The sequence below is a fragment of the Suncus etruscus genome, chromosome 9 (assembly GCF_024139225.1).
Source record: "Suncus etruscus isolate mSunEtr1 chromosome 9, mSunEtr1.pri.cur, whole genome shotgun sequence".
Classification (NCBI taxonomy): Eukaryota; Metazoa; Chordata; class Mammalia; order Eulipotyphla; family Soricidae; genus Suncus; species Suncus etruscus.
The window spans coordinates 61,130,775-61,153,638 of record NC_064856.1 but is presented as its reverse complement, the minus strand read 5'-3'; the positions used below and the strand labels follow the sequence as shown (position 1 = coordinate 61,153,638).

The window sequence follows — 22,864 nt, the reverse complement described above, 5'->3', positions numbered from 1 at the left end:
TAAGATACTATGATTTATAATATTGCTAATGATGGGTCTTTCCCATCATAATATATAACGATGTATATATTTCTAACACTACTCCATCACACATGTCACCTACTTCTCCCAAGGTCCCTAGTGCCTTTCCTGTTAAACTCCTTCCTACCCAATCCACACACAGAGAATCAGTTGTGTGGCTCAGTTCTCCTGTTGTGTTGATTTGGGTCCTTTATTGCTACCTTGCTTTGCTTTTTTTAGTCCCACACATGAGAGAGCTCATTCTGTATCCCTTTCCTCCTGACTGAGTTCACTCAGTATAATATCCTCTAGTTCCATCCACATTGCCACAAAGTACATGCTATTCTTTCTTAGAACTGCATAGTATTCCATCCTGTATATATTTTATAACTTTTTCACATCCTGTACATATACTATACTTCTTGATTCATCCATCCATAGTTGTGCATTTGGGTTGTTTCTGTGTCCTGGCTATTGTACTAACTGCTGCCATGAATGTAGCTGTGCTTTGGAATTCGTATGAGGAGAGTCCATCTCCCTCGTTATAGTGAGCGAGCACTTGGGAAAAGCTGGCTCTCTTGATCCCAATGGACTAGTTTGCTGAGCTATCTACCATCCTTCCCTTTGAGTTTCCTAAGGGAGAGCAATTATTAAAAGCAAATTCAAATCCCTACAAAGCAGTCTTTTAACTTTTTGCATCAAGAAAAGCTTCCAGACATCCCAGCACAGCTAGCCTTTCCTTGAAATGCTGCCAGATGAGCCCTCTTGCATCTTCTGATGGTTATGAAGCATTCCTTCCAAACAGGGAGCATGCTGCAACTGTTTTTTAGAAACTGACCTCAAATCAGACCTTTCAGGGACACCTTCCAGGAAAAAGCATCATCTTTCTCCCAGTGCAATTCTTTTCAGAGAATTCTTTGCCAGTGTTTATCATAGAAGTGGGCTTGGGAAATTGCATACCCAAGGAGTTTTTTCCTCTGGGGCTAAAAACAAAAGAATAAGCATTATCAGTCTTGAAATTTTTTTTCCTTAGACTTTAAGGACATGGCTATCCTTGAAAGATAGTTTCCCAAGTACTTGATGTCACACAGAACCCAAGCCCTATGCTTAGCCCTCGGATTCACTAAGTGCTGATGATCTGGGTGGCAAGGGTCTTCTCTCACAGGATGGTATCAGAGGTTTACAAACAGGAAAACTGGTCCATTGTACCCATAGTCATGGAATTTCAAGTTAAAACTATAGTACTATTGACTTTTAGGCCCTTCAGAGTGACAAAAATTAGAGTTAGGGGCCAGGAGATACGGTACGAATCTAGTTGATACAGGTTCAATTTTCAGCTTGAGTGTTCCTCAAGCATTGCCAGATTTAGCTCTGGAGGCCTCCAGCACTGCCAGGATGGTACAGTTTAACCAGCATCACAGGGCCTGAGCAGTACTATATCCTCTGGTCATTGAGTTGAACCACCTATTTTGTTAGCTGAGAATTTTCAGTAGGGCTTGTGGCCTCCTGAATACCACTTGGAAAAAGGCAAATGGTGATAAGTATTGGTGAGGATATAAAACATCTCACATTTTTATGTGGGCTAATGGAAAGGAATTTGGGGGAAGTTTGGGAGAAGTTTTACTTTCTCTTGGAAAGTTGAATGTGAGTCTAACTTATGCTTCATAGATTCCTCATAATACTGTAGTATTAACTCTTAGATGTGCCTACCCTTGGGTATTAATAATACTGGAGGGCCCGGGCCTGAGCCAGGAGCGATTTCTGAGTACATAACCAAGAGTAACTCGTGAGTGTCACTGGGTGTGGCCCCAAAACTAATACTACTACTAATAATAATAATGGAAAAAATATCTGTCAATCACGAGGAGGAGGTGGCATAAATAAACTGCTACATATTTGTACAGTGGAATACTATTGTGGGGAAGTAAATGAGGCAAGAAACTAGATGCAGAATGCAGATAAAGTGCTTCCATTTTGAAAACAGGTAAAATGAAACATATAGTTTTGGTTAATGGTGAAGAAATCATAAACAATATTAGTGTAATAGATTTCTTTGGGAAAGTCCTGGTGACCACTCAGGCAATATTCAGACAATTATATCAGACAGTTCAATGCTAGGGGTTGAGAATGTGGCATGCTTCTTGGACTCTTAAGTGCCAGGAATCTTCAGTTATGCTTGGAGGGCCTCCAGGATATGCCTAAAATTATCATTTGGTGCTAGAGATCCAAATGAACTTCTGCATCAGTCCTTGACACCTGCTCTATTTCCCCAGCCCCTACACAAAGCCTTTTAAATTACTGCCCAGTACTATCCTTAAGTGGGCAGCAGACAAACAGTTGTCCTTTGTTTTGAGTGTCTTTAACCTTCAAATACTCATTTTATGTATGCACATTCACCTAAATTCCATGTAAAAGGAAGCATCATGATATGGGAATGTTTAGCAGACAGGCCTTTTACCAAGCTTAGAGCAGCCATGGAATGTGGGTAGAAATGAACATGGCAAATACTGTGAAAGTTTGTTGTGGATCTAGAAGCAAAAGAAGGGGACTCCAGAAAAGGAAGTAAAGCTATTGAATGAAGTGTTGTTATGAATTTATTCCTGAGTTCAAGGGCCCTTGAAATATATAAAAGTTTTGCATACAAAACTTCTTATGAAGTTAGTTTATTGTATATTTTAAGTAGGGTATCTAGGTTTCTCCCCTATATCTATGTCACTCTCTTTATGAGTGAATAGCCTTACCTTTTCTGTTCCTTGATGCCTGATCCAGATTAGGGCCAGTCCTTGCACCATCTATATGCTGCTGGCATATGTTGACTTGATCTTGTCCCCTGCTGTTTGTCCAAAGTATGATTTATAGGTCTGTGATCCTTTGGTAGAGCTTGCTGATCTATAATTTGTTGCTGGGCCTTCTTAGGGCCATAGTTCAGTGCTCCCTGTCTTCTTATCTTTCTTAGTTTGATGGCCAGTGCATATGAGTGAGAAACTGCTGTTCTGCCATTCATCTTGGCACAGGTGAAGGAACTAAGAATAGTTACCCTTCTTCCAGGAATGCATGTCGGGTCAAAGAGGAAGTTACTGGCTAGAAGCTTCCTTTTATGACTTACTATTTCCCATCCCCAACAGTTCCATCATCTATTTGACTGGCTACCTTTTTGGTGAGATTTAAAGTGAGCAATTAAATTAACTTGACTTCCTGGTGTCCTCTCTTTTACTCCCACGGTGTGTGGAATTGCCCAGCAAGGGGAAGAGACAAATACACACTAGAAGGAACAAGAAAAAGACCAGTTGAGGGCTGTATCGATAGTACAGTGAGTAAGGCATTTGCCTTACTTGTGCTGACCTACATTTGATCCCCTGTCCCATATGGTCCACTGTGATCTCTGAGTGCAAAAACAGGATTAAGCCCTGATGACTGTAAAGGTATGGTTGTAAAGCGCGCACACGCAAACACAAACACACACACACACACACACACACAGCCCAATTTATTTGATACTGGTGGTATCAGTGGAGTTTCATCCCCAAACCAAGCAACTCTCAGAGTTTTAAATAAACTTTTATAGGGGCTGGAGAGGTAGCACAACAGTAGGGTGTTTTCCTTGCATACAGCCAACCCAGGAGGGGCCAGTTTGATTCCTGGCATCCCATATGCCCCCCCCCCAGTCTGCTGGGAGCAATTTCTGAGTCCAGAAACCAGGAGTGGACCCTGAGCTCCGCTAGGTGTGGTCCAAAAACCAACCAACTAACTAATTAATCAATAAACATTTATAGGCTTCTGAACAAACATCTAGAAAGGGAAATGTTCAGGGCCAGGTTTACTCATGAAAGGGTGAGTGATATAACAGCCATAAAGGGGAATGTGAAGGGCTAGGTTTATACATGACAAGGCAGGTGATCAATTACAAAATGTGTGGGTCTGAGATAATATATAATCTGCAGGCTTCCCTTAATTGGGACCAGACTGATCTCTGCAGGGTGAGAGAATACATAAATTTAGTAAAGGCAGATACAAGAGTTTGGTCTCCTCTAATTAGAATCAGACTTCCCTTTGCAACCATAAAATAGAGGAAAAATCCAGTAACCCCATATACCCTCAGAATTCTATCAGAATTGTCACTGGATAGTTAAATGGTCAACCATAGAGATGCAGCAAATAGGAAAGACTGTCTCTCACAGGCCATGCCTGTGGGGTTAAGGAAGGTGTTCTGAAGAAGATAAGGAATGACAGGATGAGAGATAAAAGCATAAAAGCGTATTTTTTGTTTGTTTTTGTTTTGGGGCTGCATCCATTGATGCTCAGGGGTTACTCCTGGCTATGCGCTCAGAAATTGCTCTTGGCTTGGGGGACCATATGGGACGCTGGGGGATCAAACCATGATCCGTCCTAGACTAGCACTTGTAAGGCAGATGCCTTAAAGCTTGAGCCACTGCTCCAGCCCCAGATAAAAACATTTTTGGAGGATAATTGATGCCATATTTTACATTGTCTCTATCCCACTCATCCTCTCTTTCATGCTTTTGACAACAGTTCACTCATGACCTGACTTCTGTTTTTGCCTGGCTCAGACTTGGCCTCTATTTTCTTCTTATTCCCATACAAGTCACTTCTAGAGTGAAATGAATGAGATGCCTACGGCACAAAATAAAGCTTCCCTACCCACCACTTCTGCCTTTCAGACAGAATAAGCACCATACTGCCTGGGTCAGTGTCTTTGCCTGCATTTCTAACCCCACAGAGCCTCTGCAGTCCAAGGTCTGGTCCAGGGCCAACCTGCCTCAATGTTCAGCTTTGGCTTCCATCCTCTTCAGCTTCCTCCCCAAACCTCCTGGGTTGACTTCTTGTCTTCTTTCAGCATCTGATAGCCAACTTAAAAGAGACAGCTACATATAAAAAGATATTGAACCAACATAGCCAAGAAATCAGGACCCTATGAATAATACAAATCATGGATTTCATGGAACTGGGCCAGGTTGGCTTTGGATGGAGGCAGAAAAGGAAGAAGGCTTTCTGGACTAAGGGAACAAGGAAGAATGTTTTGCCAAGAATAAAGAGCTCATTAAAAGCCATAAGGAGATAAAAATTGGAATGGATATGAGATCTTATTCAGTGGAACATGTCTGGCAAGTATAGAAGTGAAGTACCAGAATACTCCCCGCACTATCCTTTACTTAATAGTAAACTTTACCAGTAAGAGGGAAAATAAATTTCATGGGATACCTGCAGAATACTTCTCCACACAGTGCTTGCAGATGAATTTCACACTAGAGTGTCCACTCACATGCTATTTCTTCCAGAGACTAAGTGAACACCAGTCTTTGGGTGGAGAAACAATCACTTTACATCCTACTACCTTGCAATCAGTGAGTCTCTTTTAAAAGTCCTATCTTAGTTTAGTTGTGTATGAAATGCAGGCACTATTTGAGGTAGGTACTGACAAGAAATGTGGTATGATAGAATGTAAAATTAGAATATATGTAATACCTTAATGAATCTGGCTTCTCTGTTTGGCCATTAGTGTAAACAGAATCTAGGAAAGGTAAGAGGCTTTTTTACCTAAGTGGTAAACCCAGGACAGAAGACCTCTCCTCTGGCCTTGTATTGCTGCTCCCAGCTCTGCAAGTGTTGGGACAGGAAAAGGCCTTGTCTATCCTGGGAAACAACACCTCTGCCTATATTTGCTGAGGGTGTTGTGGGGCTTCAATTTTAATCAGCACCACTGTGATCTTCCAGGGTGTCATTTTCCCAAATAAAAAGTCAACTGACATACATAGTATAATGTATGGGTCAAGCAGATGGGGCTTACATGGTTAAATACATATCTAATATATGTGCAATTCCACACCAGGAATCACTACCTCCACCTTTAGGTAACCCATGATGCATAAGAGGAATGCAACAAAAAGTAAAAGGCTAATGTGAAACCAAGGCAGAATTCAGACAGTTCCAAAACACTACCCTCTCCCCAGTACTACTTGACTATAGTTCCCAAGAAAGGCACGTTAAAACTTTGCAGAAACCGTAATGAGATTAGGGTCTTTATGGAAAAATAGTGGTGAATGAGGCTTTTTTACACCCTGGGTAACTACTATCCATAGTGTAGTCAAGAATACATAGATAAGATTAGGACTTTCTCTACATGGCTCCAAAGACAACTCACATGATATTGCCCAAGCTCATCAGGTGACTTCCAGGTTTTACAATCTCAATTTATGCTTTGCAGCTAAAGCAGTTCTCTTTAGTGGCAGCAGTACACACTTAAATGTCAGAGGTTGCTTGAAAAACCACTTGGGTTTGAAGGAAGTCATTGCATTCAGTAAAATCTAGCCACATTTTATGTTTATAGCCTTTATTAAGGGATCCAGCTGAGTGAGTTAAAACTTCCTTTAGAGTTAGTGAATGCCCAGGACTCTTGGATTGCTGAACTCAACTGACTCAAATAACTTATTGAATATATGTTACACGCCCAGTGATTATGAGTCCACCATGACACTTATCTTTCAAAACCTTGTCTTTGGGGGCAGTGTGGGGACCAGGGATCAAACATAGAAAGAATAGGCATAAACAGAAGTATTGTGAGTAGGTATTAATTAGGTGCAGGGGTTAGCACAGAAGTGTTGATGGGAGGGCCTAATTTTGACTGGGTGAATCATAGGAGGAAATATCTGAGCTGGGTAATAGAAACATGATTGGGCGAGGGAAGAATAGCAGGTGCAAAGACAGGAAAAGGGTAGGAAAGAACTTTGGGTAGTTGCAAACATATTGTCCAGTAATTATCCAGAAAATCACAATGTCCAAATCTGAGGCTTACTTGCAATCACTGTTTCCAGTGTCTATAAGATTGAACACCAGTTTTTCTTATAGTGAGCCCAATTACATCACATGCCCATTATGTACAAAACAACATCCAGGTATTTGCTTCTAGTGTCCTGAGAATGCATCTGCCTTCCTGCTTATTTACCAAGGGCCTTCATTTCTCATCATTTCTCAGCATCCTCTTTTGTACCCCCCTCCACTACCCTGAATTCTGTTGGCCGCCCATGCATTGGAGCTTGTCAAACCTCTACAGAAGTTTTGGAAAGTGGCTTCATTATCCATGACTCTAAATACTTATGGTCTCCTCTCCTAGCCTTTGTCCAAGAGTTTAGTTATAGTGATGATGTCCAGTTAGATGTCAACAGAAGCATCATTAACTGAGATCAGAGAGCACTGATTCCCTCTTATTTTTTTCAATGTCACTGGACATGGTCCAGAAATGAGGGAGGATACACAGGCCAAAACGGAATCTTCCCTCCCTCACCAAAAGCAACCAAGAGCTAAAGGCTATATCCAGAGCCCATGCTATTACTCTTTCATAAATGAGCTTTTCCAAAGAAGGAGGAGAATAGAGGTGACCTTGAGATTAGCAAGGAGTGCTGGTGTGTACCACACTGGCAGGCAGCCTGTCCATTGTCTGCTGAACTTTAGCCAGGCCCACAGGTTCTCTGTTCTCTTGTTTCCTGCATGTGAAGTTACAAAAATGAAAAACAAAAGGAGCAAGAATAAGAGGCACTGATCGAGGATTTTATCTCTCCACACTGTGTTCCCCAACTCCTGATCCCACAACCATGCAGTCACATGGTCATGCAGTTTCATAGATGAAATTCAAGTTCCCTACACACCACATCATCTGGGCCAGATATGGTTTGGATGTTTAAATGTTTGGATCTTCTTGTCAACCCATCATTCTTGTCAAAACTCACCATTAGATAGGCACCAAGGTTAAATGCATAATTGCCCTCTGTCTCCCCCTCCCACTTTAATTGGGCAACATTGAAGCTGGGAAGAAGTTCTGGTAACCCATTATAGAAATCAACCTCATGAATCTAAATCCCATTGTCCCCAGATCTGTGCTTTAAAGTATCAGATGGTCTATATTCTGTCAACATTTTTCTGCAAGAAGCTGAACCCATCTTTAAGTGCCTGTGGGGAGGAGAACTTAGTAAGGAGCATAGAGAATATTTTAACAAAGGAGCATTGAACATACAAAAGTGAAAGATGGGCAAGACAAGGCAAGTGGCACAATGAATAGGAGGTCGGATAACCTTGTAGGACAGGGACATGCTACTAAGCTGATACCTGAAAGAGAAATCAGGGGATGCAGAATAGTGGAGCTGTATGTACAGGCAAGTGCAAAAGTCTAGAAGCTAGCCCAGCTTTGTGAGCATGGGGGAGTTAAAAAACATTTTGTTAGGGGCAGGGGAAATAGTCCAGGGATTAGACTGTGTACCTTTGCATATACTGATCCAGGTCTTATCCCTGCATCACCGCATCACTGGCTGCAGCCCTGAAGCCTGAGCACTGCAGGGTACCATCTGGGTTATCTCCAGCATTGCAAGACGTAAGCAGCACTGTTTCTTTGGGCTCTAGCATTAAATCAACATCTGATTGACTGATACTCACTGAGAGTGGCCTCCAGCTCCCTAAGAAGGGCTTGAAAGCCCTCCTGTCCTCCATCCCCAATTCATGTGGCTGAAGCACCTTACATATCAGAAGACCAACAGGAAAGTGAATGATGACAATCAGTGCACTGGGGTGGGCTTGGAGGAGGACTGGGGATGTGATCCCACTGCCAGAGCTCAGCATGCCTTATATTGACTTCTTTTTATTTTCCTGTAGGATTTAAGGGTATGAGTATCAGCATTGCAGATGCACCCACTCTAAGGTGAAATTGAACAGGATCTGTGAGAAACAGGTCTTGAAATAAAAGAGCTTTGTTAGGAATCATGTTTTGTGTTGTGTTGCTGAAATATGTCAAGTAATAGCCTCCATCCCAGTTGCCAAAAGAATAATTACCCAGACTCTTTGTTCCATCAATAACGCATTTACAGACTTTCATTGAAAATCAGGACTGAGTGAATTGGAAATCAGCAGGGTCCCCAGAATGTATAGGGCATGAAAATGAAGGTGCAAGTCCCAGAAGGCTTGCAATGACTCCCTGACTACTCTGTGTGAGGGATCTACTTCTCAAGCACAGGCCACTGGCTAGCATAGGCTATTCATCCAGATAGATCTTTGGTCTCAGTGGCAACTATGTGGTTCAGGGCAAGGGACAGCCTTCAGTCTCAATTGCCGCATGTGCCTCATGTGCTCCTGTGACAGTAACAGTGACTTCAGCAATTATTCTGAAGATTCTGCAGTTTGTTTAGTGGGAGCTTAGACTAATCAGAAGCTTATTTGTTTTTGTTTATTTGGGTGGAGGCTGACTTCTGCTTTGTGCTCAGAGATCACTCCTGGTCCCTTGAATAGCCTCATGCAAAGTAAGTGCCATACCTACTGTACTATTACTTCAGCCTCTGATCAATGATTTTTGTACCAGGCATTTCTCTAAGCATATTGTACCAAATCATGCTAATATTGTCAACAACCTCACAAAATAAGTACTATTATGATATCCATCTGAAATGAGGCATAATGAGATCATTGGATTGCCCATATCACATAGCCAATATAAGACAGAACGGGCATTCCAATAGTCTGTTTCAACACCATTTGCTCATAACTACCATCTTTCCCTCCCCTAGGCAGTACATGCTCAGCATAGAAACTCTGGGAATGTTTGCTTCCTTTCCATTGGCCTCAAATCATAAGTTAATTGCAAGACAAGCTTGAAAATTGATAAATAAGCTAACTGCCTTGGGGCCAGAGAGATAGCATGGAGGTAGCATGTTTGCCTTGCATGCACAAGGACGGCATCCCTTATGTCCCCCAAGCCTGCCGGGGGCAATTTCTGAGCATCAAGTCAGGAGTGACCCCTGAGTGCTGCCGGGTGTGACCCAAAAAAACAAAGAAAAAAATAAGCTAACTGCCTTATATCTCTAAGCTGATGGAGACCAACTTTATGGTAGGAAGCAGCTAGTAGGGAAGGGGTAGAAAAGAACTCAACCAGAGTAACTGAACTAAAACTAAAGCTATCTTGGATCAAGAGCTATAGTTATTAACAGAGGCATGTTCTACACATGAACATCATTGGCCACATTGTCTAATTGATAGCACCTGCCATGCATCCACTACTTTCACCCAAAGAGCTTGATTATTTCCTCAGAAACCTCCTTCTTTCATTTGGATCAAATATTTCAGATGATTTTTGTATTGTTAAGTATCAGAAATTAACGGATTAAATATTATTTGCTTACTCATTCACTCATATTGAAAAGTATTCATGGGTACTAGACACTTGAAAGGTGTCAGTAATAGAAATGAATGAAATTTTGGAGGGAAAGTGGCTACAAGAATGGTAGTTGTGATAACTAGAATTGGTAGGACCAACAAAGGAATTATTTGCTCTGCCCAGGAATTCAGCAAAGATTCCATAGCACAGGAACCATATGACTATGATCTTGAAAGGTTTTGGCAGCTGAAGAAAGAATGAAAAGGCTGTTCTACAATTACAAATAGATCAGGTAAAACAAAGGCACAAAAGGATGTGCATGTTCCAAACCATTCCAAGTTCAGAGTAACTAAAATGTTTGGAACAAGTGATGCAGATACTGGCCCTTCATGCCCATGATAAAAGGGAAATATCTCTTTATTCCTCCAAAATTAGATTCTCATTCATTTTCAGCCCCTACTCAGCAAGATCTGTAAGAAGCATTTTTGTTTGTTTTGATTTGGGGCAACACCTGTCTTTGCTCAGGTGTCCTGGTTTTGTGCTCAAGGATTATTCTAAGTGTACTCAGGGGACCATTTGGGATACCAGGGATTGAACTTGGGTGGGCTATATGTAAGGTTAGTGAGTTAACCACTATGCTATCATATCTCCAACCCCTAAGAGAAATTTTGCACTACCTCTTCTTTAGGGTGCACTTATTATGGGTTTTAGCAAAACTGGAACCCAGAAAAACCTGAGGAAAGAGAGGTACCTGTCTTTGTCCCCATGATGATCATTCATCCTATGCAGATTCAAGTGATCTATTTGAAAGTAGCATTGCTGTTGGTATACATACTGATCTGTTGTCAACAATGTTTTTGCCAGCTTCTCCTCCATGATCAAGGAAAATGCAGATTTGCATCAGAAGTTTCAAAACTTATTTTATTTACATAACTCTTTACAGAAGTTTCCCATGGGAATCTACCTTCCTTTTTTAAGGGGGGCACACCTGGTGATGCTCAGGGGTTATTCCTGTCTATGCACTCAGAAATCATTCCTGGCTTGGGGGATCATATGGGACACCAGGGGATTGAACTGCAGTCCATCCTAAACTAGTGCCAGCAAAGCAGATGGAGTGGTCCACACCACGGCTCCAGCCCTGGGAATCTGTCTTCTTAATGCTATCAGAAAGAAACTTCCCCAAATTACTTCAAAACTACATTGTTCCAGAGTCCCCTGCAGGCAAAATCACCCATATTAGGAAATATTTGGTTACATGATATACCTTCTCTTCCTTGGAAAAATGGAAGGAGTTGAGAGAGAAAAAGTGCATAAATGCAAAACAACAACAAAATATAAAACACAAATTATGAATTCAGTAGTCTCCTCTGACTAGAGTAAAAACAAGGCACAGATCTTTACTAACAGAGATCCAGAGAAACAAGATGTGAATGGAAGGGTTCATCAGTACTCATACTGAGTTTTGGGTAGGGGTCTGTGTCTGACAAAGGTCTCTGTGTCTTCTACAGGTGTGGCAGTGTGGCGGTAGTGTGGAAGTTCTGCCCTGTTCGAGAATTGCCCATATTGAGCGGGCCCACAAACCCTATACTGAGGATCTCACAGCCCATGTTCGCAGGAATGCACTGAGGGTGGCAGAAGTCTGGATGGATGAGTTTAAAAGTCATGTCTACATGGCATGGAACATACCCCAAGAGGTAAGAAGCCCTGTGGGGTTGGTTTTTGGGTGGAAGGATGGTGAGAAAAATTCAGCATATATCTAAAGTCTTCTCTCTGTGGGTCATAGTCCTGTTAAATATGCTAGAGTGGAGGAACCTCAACAGCAGAAGATGCCCCATGTGAAGGAGAAAAGACTGATAGCAAAGGCTTATCCTGGCCCTTTCCCTACACCACCCCTTTGCAGTCTGCATGAAAGAGGGCTTCCCTGGATACCCTGTGTCTTCAATGCAGATGAGAAATCCTACCAGAGATTGAATGCCAGACTTTTTTTTTTTTTTTGATGTCTCAGTCTCTTGACCACTAGAGAAGCCAATGCCCTGGGTAATAGATAAAGCAGTAAGGACCCAGATTCACAAACTCCACCTTAATTTCTCTGTAGTGAGGATTCACTACATCAAAGAATTGGCCAGAGCTATAAGGAATGCCCATAACCTTTGGACTTTCTTGAGACCCTGCATGGGATTGTTTATCCTTTCACTGAGACCCTCAGGAGATGAGAGATGATAGAAGACACTGATAGTCTTCTATTAACCTTTGTAGAACCTCATTCTTACCTGTAAACTGTCCTTTATTCTGCCAGTCACTGTCTTAGGTAAGACATTCCAAGAGTGGCTGGGAATATGTCTCAGTGATAGAGTGCCTTCCTTGTATTTGTGAAGTGCTGAGTTCTATACCTGCAACTTCAAAAATTAAACAAAAACAAGTGCCAGGGAAAGAGTTCTGCTTCTTTAGTAGTAGTATTCAGTTTGGGTATGTATCATATGGAAGTGACTTTGGACCACTGAGTTGAGAGAAGCTAACAGATGCCAGCCAAGTGATCTCAACTTGCTTTTCAGCCTGTTAGCTAGGTGATTACTGCTTAGACAGCAATATTCAAGACTGGGCCATTGACAGCATGACCTCCTGGTTTCCTCTCAAGACCATGACTTCCCTTTGGGACTCCTTTTAGAAAGCCTCAGTTCTGTCTTCCTAATAGGGAAATGATTGATCAGAGTGTCAAGTTTCCATACTTAGGCTTGCTTCCAGATCTCTCCACTGAGTTAGCAGAGTGAGGAAGATGAAAATGCGGTGGGCAGGAGTTTTCAGGGCTCACCCACCCTCCCAGCACAATCACTGTGGGGAGGGAACTGAGACTGAGAATTTAGTCTCACAAATTGCAGTTTTCAGCATTTGGGTAGAAGCATCAGGTGCCCAAATATATGGATGTGTATCAGAGTGTGGACAAACCTATGAACCAACTCGAGCTATGTCCCTGATAGTGGGAGTGTTTCTAGGGAAACGGTGGTGCCTTGCAGACCCATCTGCAATGTGGGCGGTGAATCACAGTGTTCCAGGCAGGATGCTGAGTTCTACTGTGGGTGTTCTGTGTTAGCAAAATGTAAATTTCCCAGGAACTGCGGGTGCATCATGGAGATTCCCAGGCTCATCACAAAGACTGTCACTGCCCTAAGCATGCTCTCCCACTTCTCTCTGTAATGGAAGTTGCACACCTTCTAGCCTGAACCCTTCATTGAAGCTTTCAGGCATTGAAATGAATGGAAAACCCAAATAAATGGAGAGCAAGTAATTGGAAAATGATACAGTAATGTCTGTCTCTGACTCCTAAGGGAGCTATTTCAAGTGAATTGAAGGTTAGGGTGTGGCTAATGGAATTCCAGGATGAAAGCTGGAATGATAAGGAAACTTCATCTTTCTTTTTTTTTTTTTCTACTTTTTTTTGGTTTTTGGGTCACACTTGACAGCTCTCAGGGGCTATTTCTGGCTCTATGCTCAGAAATAGCCCCTGGAAGGCTTGGTGACCATATGGGATGCCAGGATTTGAATCACCCTCCTTCTGCATGCAAGACAATTGCCTTACCTCCATGCTATCTCTCCTGCCCCGAAACTTCATATTTCAATTTAACCCATTTTCTTCTTCTCTTAAACTCCTCTTGTACCTCTTAAAAACTTTTGATTCCAAGCAGTTACTTTTCAATCCACTTCTCAAAATGCTAACATCATGGAACATGCTTTGGACAAAGTTACCTTGGGCCTCCTAATGCCTAATTCAATGGATAATAACAAAGGATCCCTCCTACAGGACCCCACCTTTTCCTGGCAACTGACCTCTTGGATTTGTAATGCTGCACCCCCCAGAATGGACTCTATTCTTCTTCTGACTCCCAGTTTGTTCAACTCCCTCCTAAAAGGCTCTCCTTTATTCCCTTCTCCATGCACCTATATTCCAGGGCCATGTCCATGGCTTATGCTCTAATTATATACCATCTTCCCAGCCAGACCTATATTGCCTTAGTTTCTGTGACCACCTTATTGTTGATGACTTCCTGATTAACACCTGAAATACCCCATCTGCTTAGTTTTAGGCTTCCCACCCTGCACTACCAACTGAGCAATTTCTATGCAGGCTGATGCCCCAGACACTTGAACCTATGTTTAATCAAAACTAAGCTTCTGTTCTATTCTCTGTCTCAGTTCATGATTTTATCTTATTCCAAGACATATGAATGTGAACTGCACATCCTACTATATTCTCCTCACTAAATCTCAGTCCTCATCCTAGGCCCTGGGTTATCACCCTCTCCTTTCCAACCCTAAGTTCACTCATGGCTGACTTCAATCATCTTTTCTTTCTCTGCATCAAGCTGTGGCTGGTTTTCCTGAATCAACTTATAATGCCCCCATATCCATCCTCCACATTACTCAATTAACTTAAAACTCAACAGATGCCATTGTCATCTTTAAAAAATTATTACATGACTCTTTACTCAGCTCCAGATCAAATAACAAGTCTGGTATTTTACACAAATCTCAAGTTTTCCTACCTCCCCTCAACCCACCACTCTAACCCTAACCCTTGCCATTCCTGGTTTGTAGTTTGTGTCCACTGGTCAACAATGGGACTTCACAGCATCCTATAGTTTTCCTCTGTGTTTTCTCACTCAGTCATATTTCAAATTCTCTACTATATACCTAGTCCCCAGGATCTGCCCATGCCACTTTCTCTCTTTTTAAACTCAAATCTAGTGACTCAGCTGGGAACATACCCCTTTTGTACCTGTCTCTGTCATCACTTCATCACCCTGTGAAAAAGCACTATTTCATAAAACTTCTGTGCCTATCTCTATGTCTGCCTGCCTGTCTCTTTCTCTTTCTCTTTCACACACCACACACACACTCATTGGACCAGTAACTTTCAGATCTGGCTAAATTTTAAAATTACTTAGGCTCTATCCCAACGATTATAACTTAGTTTTGTTGGCAGGGAACTGAGCATCAATTTTTTGGAAAGTTCTTCAAAGATTTAATGTCCATGCAGGGTTGATAACCACCCTATCAGACTCTAGATCCCTGAGGACTGATTGTTATTCATATTTAAGTCACCATGCCTAGCACAAGCAGGAACATTGTCTAATGCTTATTAACCAATGAATCTTCTGTACTGCACATAATCCCTAGGTGAGAGGCTCCTACGAGTACATCTTCAGATCTGTTTCATCAGAATCACATGAAGAGTTTTATTTTCATACTGATTTCATACAGAATCATTCTCAGAAATTCTGATAAGTAGGTGTAGTGTTGCTGACATCTTTAAGCAGCTCTCTAGGTGTTGGCTGGGAGCAGCCAGGTTTGAGTAACATTAGTTTAGCTCATTATGCTTATCTTCCCAAATTTATCATTTGTATGACCTACTCCAGGAAGCTCTTGTTGATTGCTTATTACTTCTTTCCACCAACTTCCCCATGCCAAACTTCACAAAGGACCAAGAACCACTCTACCATCCTCACTTCATTTCATGTGTCCCACCATGTTTGGAGTTTGTAACTAATCTGGATCTTCCAGACTCTCTTTTGATTTCTCATCCTTGTATGTGCAGTGACTTCTCAGTACCTGGTAAATAGTAGGTGCTAGTAAAGAGAAAATGAAAAAGAAGTATGAGTAAACATAGAGGTTACTGTCTCCCTCTCAGGACTTTTCTCCCCTCCTTTGGATGTGGTGACCTTCTAGTATCTTTTACTCAGTAATAAACCCATCTGTTGTCTGTCTCATCCTTTAGTCTGCATCACCACAACTGTAGATGTAGAGATGGAACTATCTCATCCTGGCTGTAAGTAGCATTCAAAATTAAAAATTCAATATAGGTAAAGACCTGGATCTTTTTGTTGATGATGTTCCATGTGCTATACCTTCCTGCCTTGGCCTTCAAATGCCCTGGCTAGGCCTTCAGGCCTTCATTGCTATTTTCTCTGAGTCTTCAAGGAACTATACTGGATTTATTTTAAACTAAAGTCAGTTCCAAACTTGTGAAAGGCTGGAGAGAGCTTCGATAACTTGTAGATTTTCTATGTTAATTGAAAATAAATGTGCTTACCCACAAACAGAAAATCCTCCTGCAGAAAAGCATCAATATTTTCTTAAACGATGCAGGAACTGTATGTAGATCAGCTTCTGCTTTATTTTGCTCAAATAGAAGCTGGATCCCAGAAATTAACCAAGCTTTTTTTTGCAGTCATTCTTCATATGCTATGACTCCAAACATCCTGTGTGTGACTGTACATGCTGGCAGCAACATTAGACTATGTTATATGTGGCTAAGCATGTTTGTTTCCTGAGTTTGCCCAAACAAGTTACCACAAATCAGGTGGCTTAAAACAAGAATGTGTTTCTCTTGCTTATGGCAAGAGCAAGTACCCAAACCAAGATGCAGGCATGGCCCTGCCATTTCAAAATGCTCCTAGAAATATCCTGCCTGACTGCAGGATATGTTCCAGAAATTCCTGGCAGTTCTTTCAACTGTGCCTCGGTCTTCACATATACTCCTCTGCTTGTTTCTGTATGGACCTCTTCTTCTTTTTCATATAAAGATGCCAGTCATTGGCTTTAGGTTCACCCAAATCCAGAAGAATTTCATCTCAAAATATCTACAAAGACCAACTTTCCAAAGAAGGTCTTGTGTAGAGGATATGGGTGGACACATATTGGGGGAAGGCTACTGTTCAACCTATACATTAAGCATTTGGCGGGAGTTGTGGAATACATTGGGTTGGGGGGAATACATGCATTATTTTCTAGTAATAGGACCTTGTGACCTTTTTTTTTTTTGAAGAGTTCATTTGCTTTTCAACTTCTTCTCTTGCTCTGAAAAAGAGGTTAATGCAATTTTCAGTAAGGCCACGGGACAGAAAGCCAGACTGTAAAAATGGAATGGCAAATGTCAAGTTACAGAGAGGAAGAGGAAAGGAAGATGATACTAAGAGACAAGCTGAGAAAAGCTTTGACTCTTAAGTTTCGTCAAGTTGAAATCGAGATGGGCTCTGGAGAGATCACAGCTGTCTTGCTTTAATTAGCTTTCCTCGGAGATGGACATCCTGTTAGTTCTCAGTATAGAATGTTTGCCCCTAGGAATCCAAACTTTTAAGAAAAGCAGATTGGTTGCTGAAACAGATTCCACTAGTGCTCCCCGACCAGAGGAGGAGACAGGGTTCCGTCAGAGAGCTAAAGTGGGAGAAAACTTGCCTCATACATAAAGGTCCAAAATCCCATTTCTGGTACCTCAGACTCCCTTCCCCAAGACAGGGGTTTGAGCTAGGAGGCCTCTAGCACTGCTGCATCCAAAAAGTGATGCCTCCTTTGCTGCTGGGCCTGAAAACAAAGCCCGAGACTTGTTCTTCATATAAAAAATAGAACATGAAGGGCTGGGGGGATGCATGATTCAGACAAATAACATGTATGTAAAGTGCAGAGACATTTAAATAGTTTAACATTTAGTTTAAATAGTTTAACATTAAAATAAACAAAAAATAGTTTCTGCAGAGAGAGAGGCAGGCAGAAATAAGGTACACTTCTGTCAGTTGCTGTCTCACTGTTTCATAAACATTTGCTTAACTCTGGCTCATCAATACTGCTCAGCACCTTGTGGGCGAGAGAGCACACAGAAGTCAAACATGTTCTCTAATGGTGAGGAAGCAAGGATGCAGCAAAGAAAGGCCTAGTAATGATTGGAAGGATGCTGGCAGAGTCATGGAACAGACCAATCATTCATGAGGTCCTCAGAAAGTGCTCCAAAGATTTTGGACTTTGCTGAAAATGCACTCTAGAAGTCTGGAATACAAACTCTCCTGCTGCACCGGGAGCAAGTCCTGGATTCTTCCACTGTGTGCTTATATTTGCTGCTAAGAGAACCCTTATTGTCTGATGGTATGGTCTGGCTTTGATTTTAATCAGGGACATGTTGCAACTATTGAGGAGACTTTTCTCAATGCTTTCAGATCTCAGTGTGACAGATTCATTGCCTGCCCTACTCCTTAATTTCATTGTGAGAGCTGACCAGGGAACCAGGGACTTCACCCATGCAAGGCCTGATCCAAAGAGCCAGTGGAAATGGCTTCACTTCCCTCTTTCACTTCTCCATTCCAGAGTGTTCAGGAGAAGCCACATGGCTCCTTGGCTTCATTTTTTGATTCTCAGCTTCAAGGAACCCTTACCATTCTCGACTCTTTCCAGCTAAATCTGTACCCTCTTCAGGTTTGCAGGCACAGGGACTCTCATGCCCACTGTGCTCCTATACCACGAGTAGGATGGGGGCTTCTCTCTCCCTCCCTCATGGGCATATTTGTGTCTATTTCCATTCCTTACTTGCAACAACCATGTGATTCATGGACCAATGTTTTGATACCTGGGACACGATATTCCCCCCCCCACACACACACACTCAAAGAAAATCTGTTTGAGGCTAGAGAGATTATATAGGGGTTAAGGTGTTTGCCTTGCTCTAGATTGACTCAGGTTCAATACCAGGTACCACATATGGTCCCCTGCACATTTCTAGGAGTGGTCCCTGAACATAGTCCAGGGTGGTCCCTAGCCCCAGGGAGGAAGAGGGGGAGGGAGGGAAAGAGGGAGAGAAGAAGAGAGGGGAGGGAGGGAAGAAGGAAGGTAGAAAGGAAGAAGGTAGGAAGGAAGAAAGGAAGGAAGGAAGGTAGGAAGGAAGGAAGGAAGAGGGAGGGAGGGAGGGAAGGAAGTGGGAGGGAGGGAAATAGGGAGAGAAAAAGAGAGGGAAGGGAGGGAAGAAGGAAGGTAGGAAGGAAGAAAGGAAGGAAGAAAGGAAGGAAGGAAGGAAGGAAGGAAGGAAGGAAGGAAGGAAGGAAGGAAGAAAGGAAGGAAGGAAGGTAGGAAGGAAGGAAGGAAGTGGGAGGTAGGGAGGGAGGGAAGGAAGGAAGTGGGAGGGAGGGAAGGAAGGAAGGAAGTGGGAGGGAGGGAAAGAGGGAGAGAAGAGAGGGGAGGGAGGGAAGAAGGAAGGTAGGGAAGAAGGAAGGTAGGAAGGAAGAAAGTAGGAAGGAAGAAAGGAAGGAAGGTAGGTAGGAAGGAAGAAAGGAAGTGGGAGGTAGGGAAGGAGGGAGGGAAGGAAGGAAGGAAGGGAGGAAGGAAGGAAGGAAGGGAGGGAGGGAGGGAGGAAGGAAGGAAGGAAGGAAGGAGGAAGGAAGGAAGGAAGGAAGGAAGGAAGGAAGGAAGGAAGGAAGGAAGGAAGGAAGGAAGGAAGGAAGGAAGGAAGGAAGGAAGGAAGGAAGGAAGGAAGGAAGGAAGGAAGATCTTAGGAGGTATATTGGCAGGCTTTCCCAAAAGAACAGGGTAAGGTAAAAGGGCAAACTCCAGACCCAAGTAGATTGGATTCATATTCCAACTCCACTTTTCATTAGCTGTGGGACTTTATGAAAGATAGCAAAGAGGCCATTGAATCTCATCTGTAAGATAAAGATTATGTACTAGTACCTCACAAGTTTTAATTTTATATTACTATGCAGGCTTCATGTAGGACAGAACCTAGACTTTTGTGCTAAAAAATTTCCTTTTCCAATATGAATATGGGGATAGAATTGGCATTTTTCTATATTTTCTATTTTCAGTGTCTTTGTGTCTCTGTCCTTAAAGATTTGGATTATCTCTCCTCTGTACCCCTCTCCATCAACACTGTCTTGGTATTTCTAATTTCAAATGAGGAGAATGTTGATGAGGTTAAGAACAGGTGAAACATGCAGGGTTTGTGTTTCCATATGGCCCATTCATCTATGCTCCAAGGAAAGCTGAAAGGCAGAGTCGAGGGGAGAAGCCATGCCCTAGCATTGGCTGCATTTCTGGATCTGTATTCCCATGCAGGACTCAGGAATCGATATTGGGGACATCACTGCCAGGAAGGCTCTGAGAAAACAGCTGCAGTGCAAGACCTTTCGTTGGTACCTGGTCAGCGTTTACCCAGAGATGAGAATGTACACAGACATCATTGCCTATGGGATGGTAAGTAGCCAACCCCGAGGCTTCATTCAGGGATGGGAAGGGGGGCTTACATTGAACAGGAGGCTGGCTGCTATTAGAGTCCTTTTTCTTCCAGTACAAATACCTCTGTTCCCATGAGAGAGGTGCATCATCTCTTCTTTAGCCTCCAGGTCATTTCAGCTCCACTTCTACCTGCATATCCAAACCTGCAGTTTAGGTAAGACTTTCAAATTAGTTTAACCACCAGCTGCCTGTGGCTCAAGTGCCTGAGGTACTTTTGCAGCTCCCTGACCCCTCATCGCTCTGCCACCTGAGGAAGGGTCATGTCTTCACTCCCCAGTGCAGCCTCTTGGATGCAGTTTGAGAAACTGCCTTCTTGAGCCTAGAGCATCCAAGAGACACTGAGTATTGCTGTGAGATGTGCCAAAGCAGCACCTGCTGGGCAGTGAAGTGGAAAGGTAGAGACAGGGTTTGGATAAAAATGGACCTAGTTCTTAGCTAAAACACAATTTAAAAAAAAAGTCAGTGCCTATGGTCCTGCTTCACCCCCACTTCTATAATTCTCTGTAGAAACACCAATCTGACAAAATTCCAGGTATGCCAGTATTTGGGCTGATACCACCAGGGCTTTATTTGGAGTGAGTGATGAGCCTTTCTTCTTGCCACCACCATCCCACATTCTACTACTTCTAGGAGACTTGGCATCTGACAACATGCCCCACAAAAGCCTCAGTATTAGTAATAGTGCTTTGAATTCATAGACAACTTCATTTGTTTGAGCTATTATCCCCATAGGAACACACTGGTTTAGATGTCAATGTGTTGCTGTGCTTACTTAATATTTGGAAACAAATGGTCAGCCAGCAACAAGAGCTTATTAAACCTAATTGAACATACAATGATTTTCACAAATTTGCTTTCACTTGTACTTATTTTTAATTTTTCTTTCATGTATCCCTTTTTTTCTTTTTTTTAAATAACTTTGCTCTCATTATCTGGAAGCAAATGTATTATGGTCAACTATGTCAACTATGTGATTCATGCTTTTTAAATAAAGTAATTCTAAAAAAAAGTCAGTGAAGCAATATTGGTTACAACATGACGCAGGTTTCAGAGGTGCAAGCTAATATATAGTCATTTTTATAACTACATTATTCTTAGCCCCCCAAAGCCTATTTTCATTCAATACCATACAATTGAACTTGTTTTGCTGACTCCCTCTCCTCCCTTCCTCTTTCTTTCTTGTAGCAGTCATTTTGTTCTTAAAGTCTGACTTTAATTGCTTTGTCCACTCAATTTTTTGTTTCTTTCTGTATCACACAGCATAAAGCATATAGTGTGTCTCATTTTCTCTGGCTGGTTTCATTTCATAAAGTCTGCTAAATTTACCCATCTTCTATACAGCAGCAAGTCATCCCTTTATAACTGAGTTGTATTTCACTATCTACAGATCTTATTCTGATTTTGACCAGGCTACTTTCTGGCAAGCATCTTGAGACATGTGCAACCTCAGTTTCTTTTTGTTTGTTTTTGATTTTGGGGCCACAACTGGTGATGCTCAGGGGTTACTCCTTGGCAGAAATTACACCTGGCAGTGCTAGGAGACTATATATGATGCTGGGATGAAACCTAAGTCAACTTCAGGCAAGGCAAGCACTCTACCTGCTTTAATATCTCTCTGTCTCCTCCAACTTCTTAATATGTTAGCTATAAAAAATTCTGCTAAAAGTTAAATTCTCAGGGAAAAATGCAGGCAAAAGGACTTACTGATGTCTACACAGGTAATCTACAGTGAAATGATAAAAAAAAAATTCCGAGTTTTTGATAATGCTCTTTCCTTTGGAGAGTGTTCCAACTTTTCAGTATCTTACAATGAAAATATGAAGGAAAATCTGAAGTCTCTTTTGTTGAAGACCCATGGCTAGAACTGAGTTGAAGACCAGACCTGCTTCCTCAGCAGGAATATTGTGGCCCAGCTAAAGATCGGACTCAGTGTTTTAATGGTTCGCCTAATGCTAATCTGTCTAAAGGAGACTGAACTGGCATCATAGGATACCACACATTCTCCCAACCAACCTTTGTAGTCCTGGTGGTCAGCTGGTAGGAGGGTGAATATATTCCCACAAGAGATCCCTAACACAAGAGGTGACATTCTCATCTGATGATGGCAGCATGTCATCAGGTTAACATGACCTGAGAATGACCCAATGGCTACTCTCAGGCCAATATAATTTTTTGTCAAAAAGTTTCTCAGCTAGGGGCCAGAGCAGTGGTGTGGAGCAATATGGCTGGCTCTAGCCTAAGACGGACCACAGTTGGATCCCCTGGCATCCCATATGGTCTCCCAAGCCAGGAGCAATTTCTGAGCACATAGGCAGGAGTAACCTCTGAGCATCACTGGTGTGGTCCCCCCCCAAAAAACAAAACAAAACAAAATAAAAACGTTTCTCAGCTAGCACTATCTAACTATTCCAGATCCGGTGAAATACCTTGACTCATGTTGTGCCCATCAGTCCCCTGTACCTCCTCAGAATCAGTCTGAGGGCATGGTTGCTACCTGTGTCTCCACTTTCTGCTCATAGTAGGCCATGTCCACTCCTTAGCCATTATTGATTGATGTGTTCTCTGCTATTGTAGCTCTATAAAAATGATTATTCCCAAACTCTGAGTCTTACCTAAAGGCATACTTATCTTTCAAGGGAACCGTTTCATTTATGACTATGTATGGCA

The 22,864-nt window shown here is 42.2% G+C and overlaps 1 protein-coding gene across 1 annotated transcript in view; it reads left to right on the top strand.

Annotated features, from left to right (window-relative positions):
- The window catches only part of GALNT18 (polypeptide N-acetylgalactosaminyltransferase 18), a 345,921-nt gene that overhangs the window by 271,784 nt on the left and 51,273 nt on the right, over positions 1-22,864 (top strand). The window contains exons 7-8 of the mRNA XM_049781017.1: positions 11,659-11,844; positions 20,018-20,155. Coding sequence (XP_049636974.1) covers positions 11,659-11,844; positions 20,018-20,155 — 324 coding nt within the window. The remainder of the gene's footprint in view (positions 1-11,658; positions 11,845-20,017; positions 20,156-22,864) is intronic.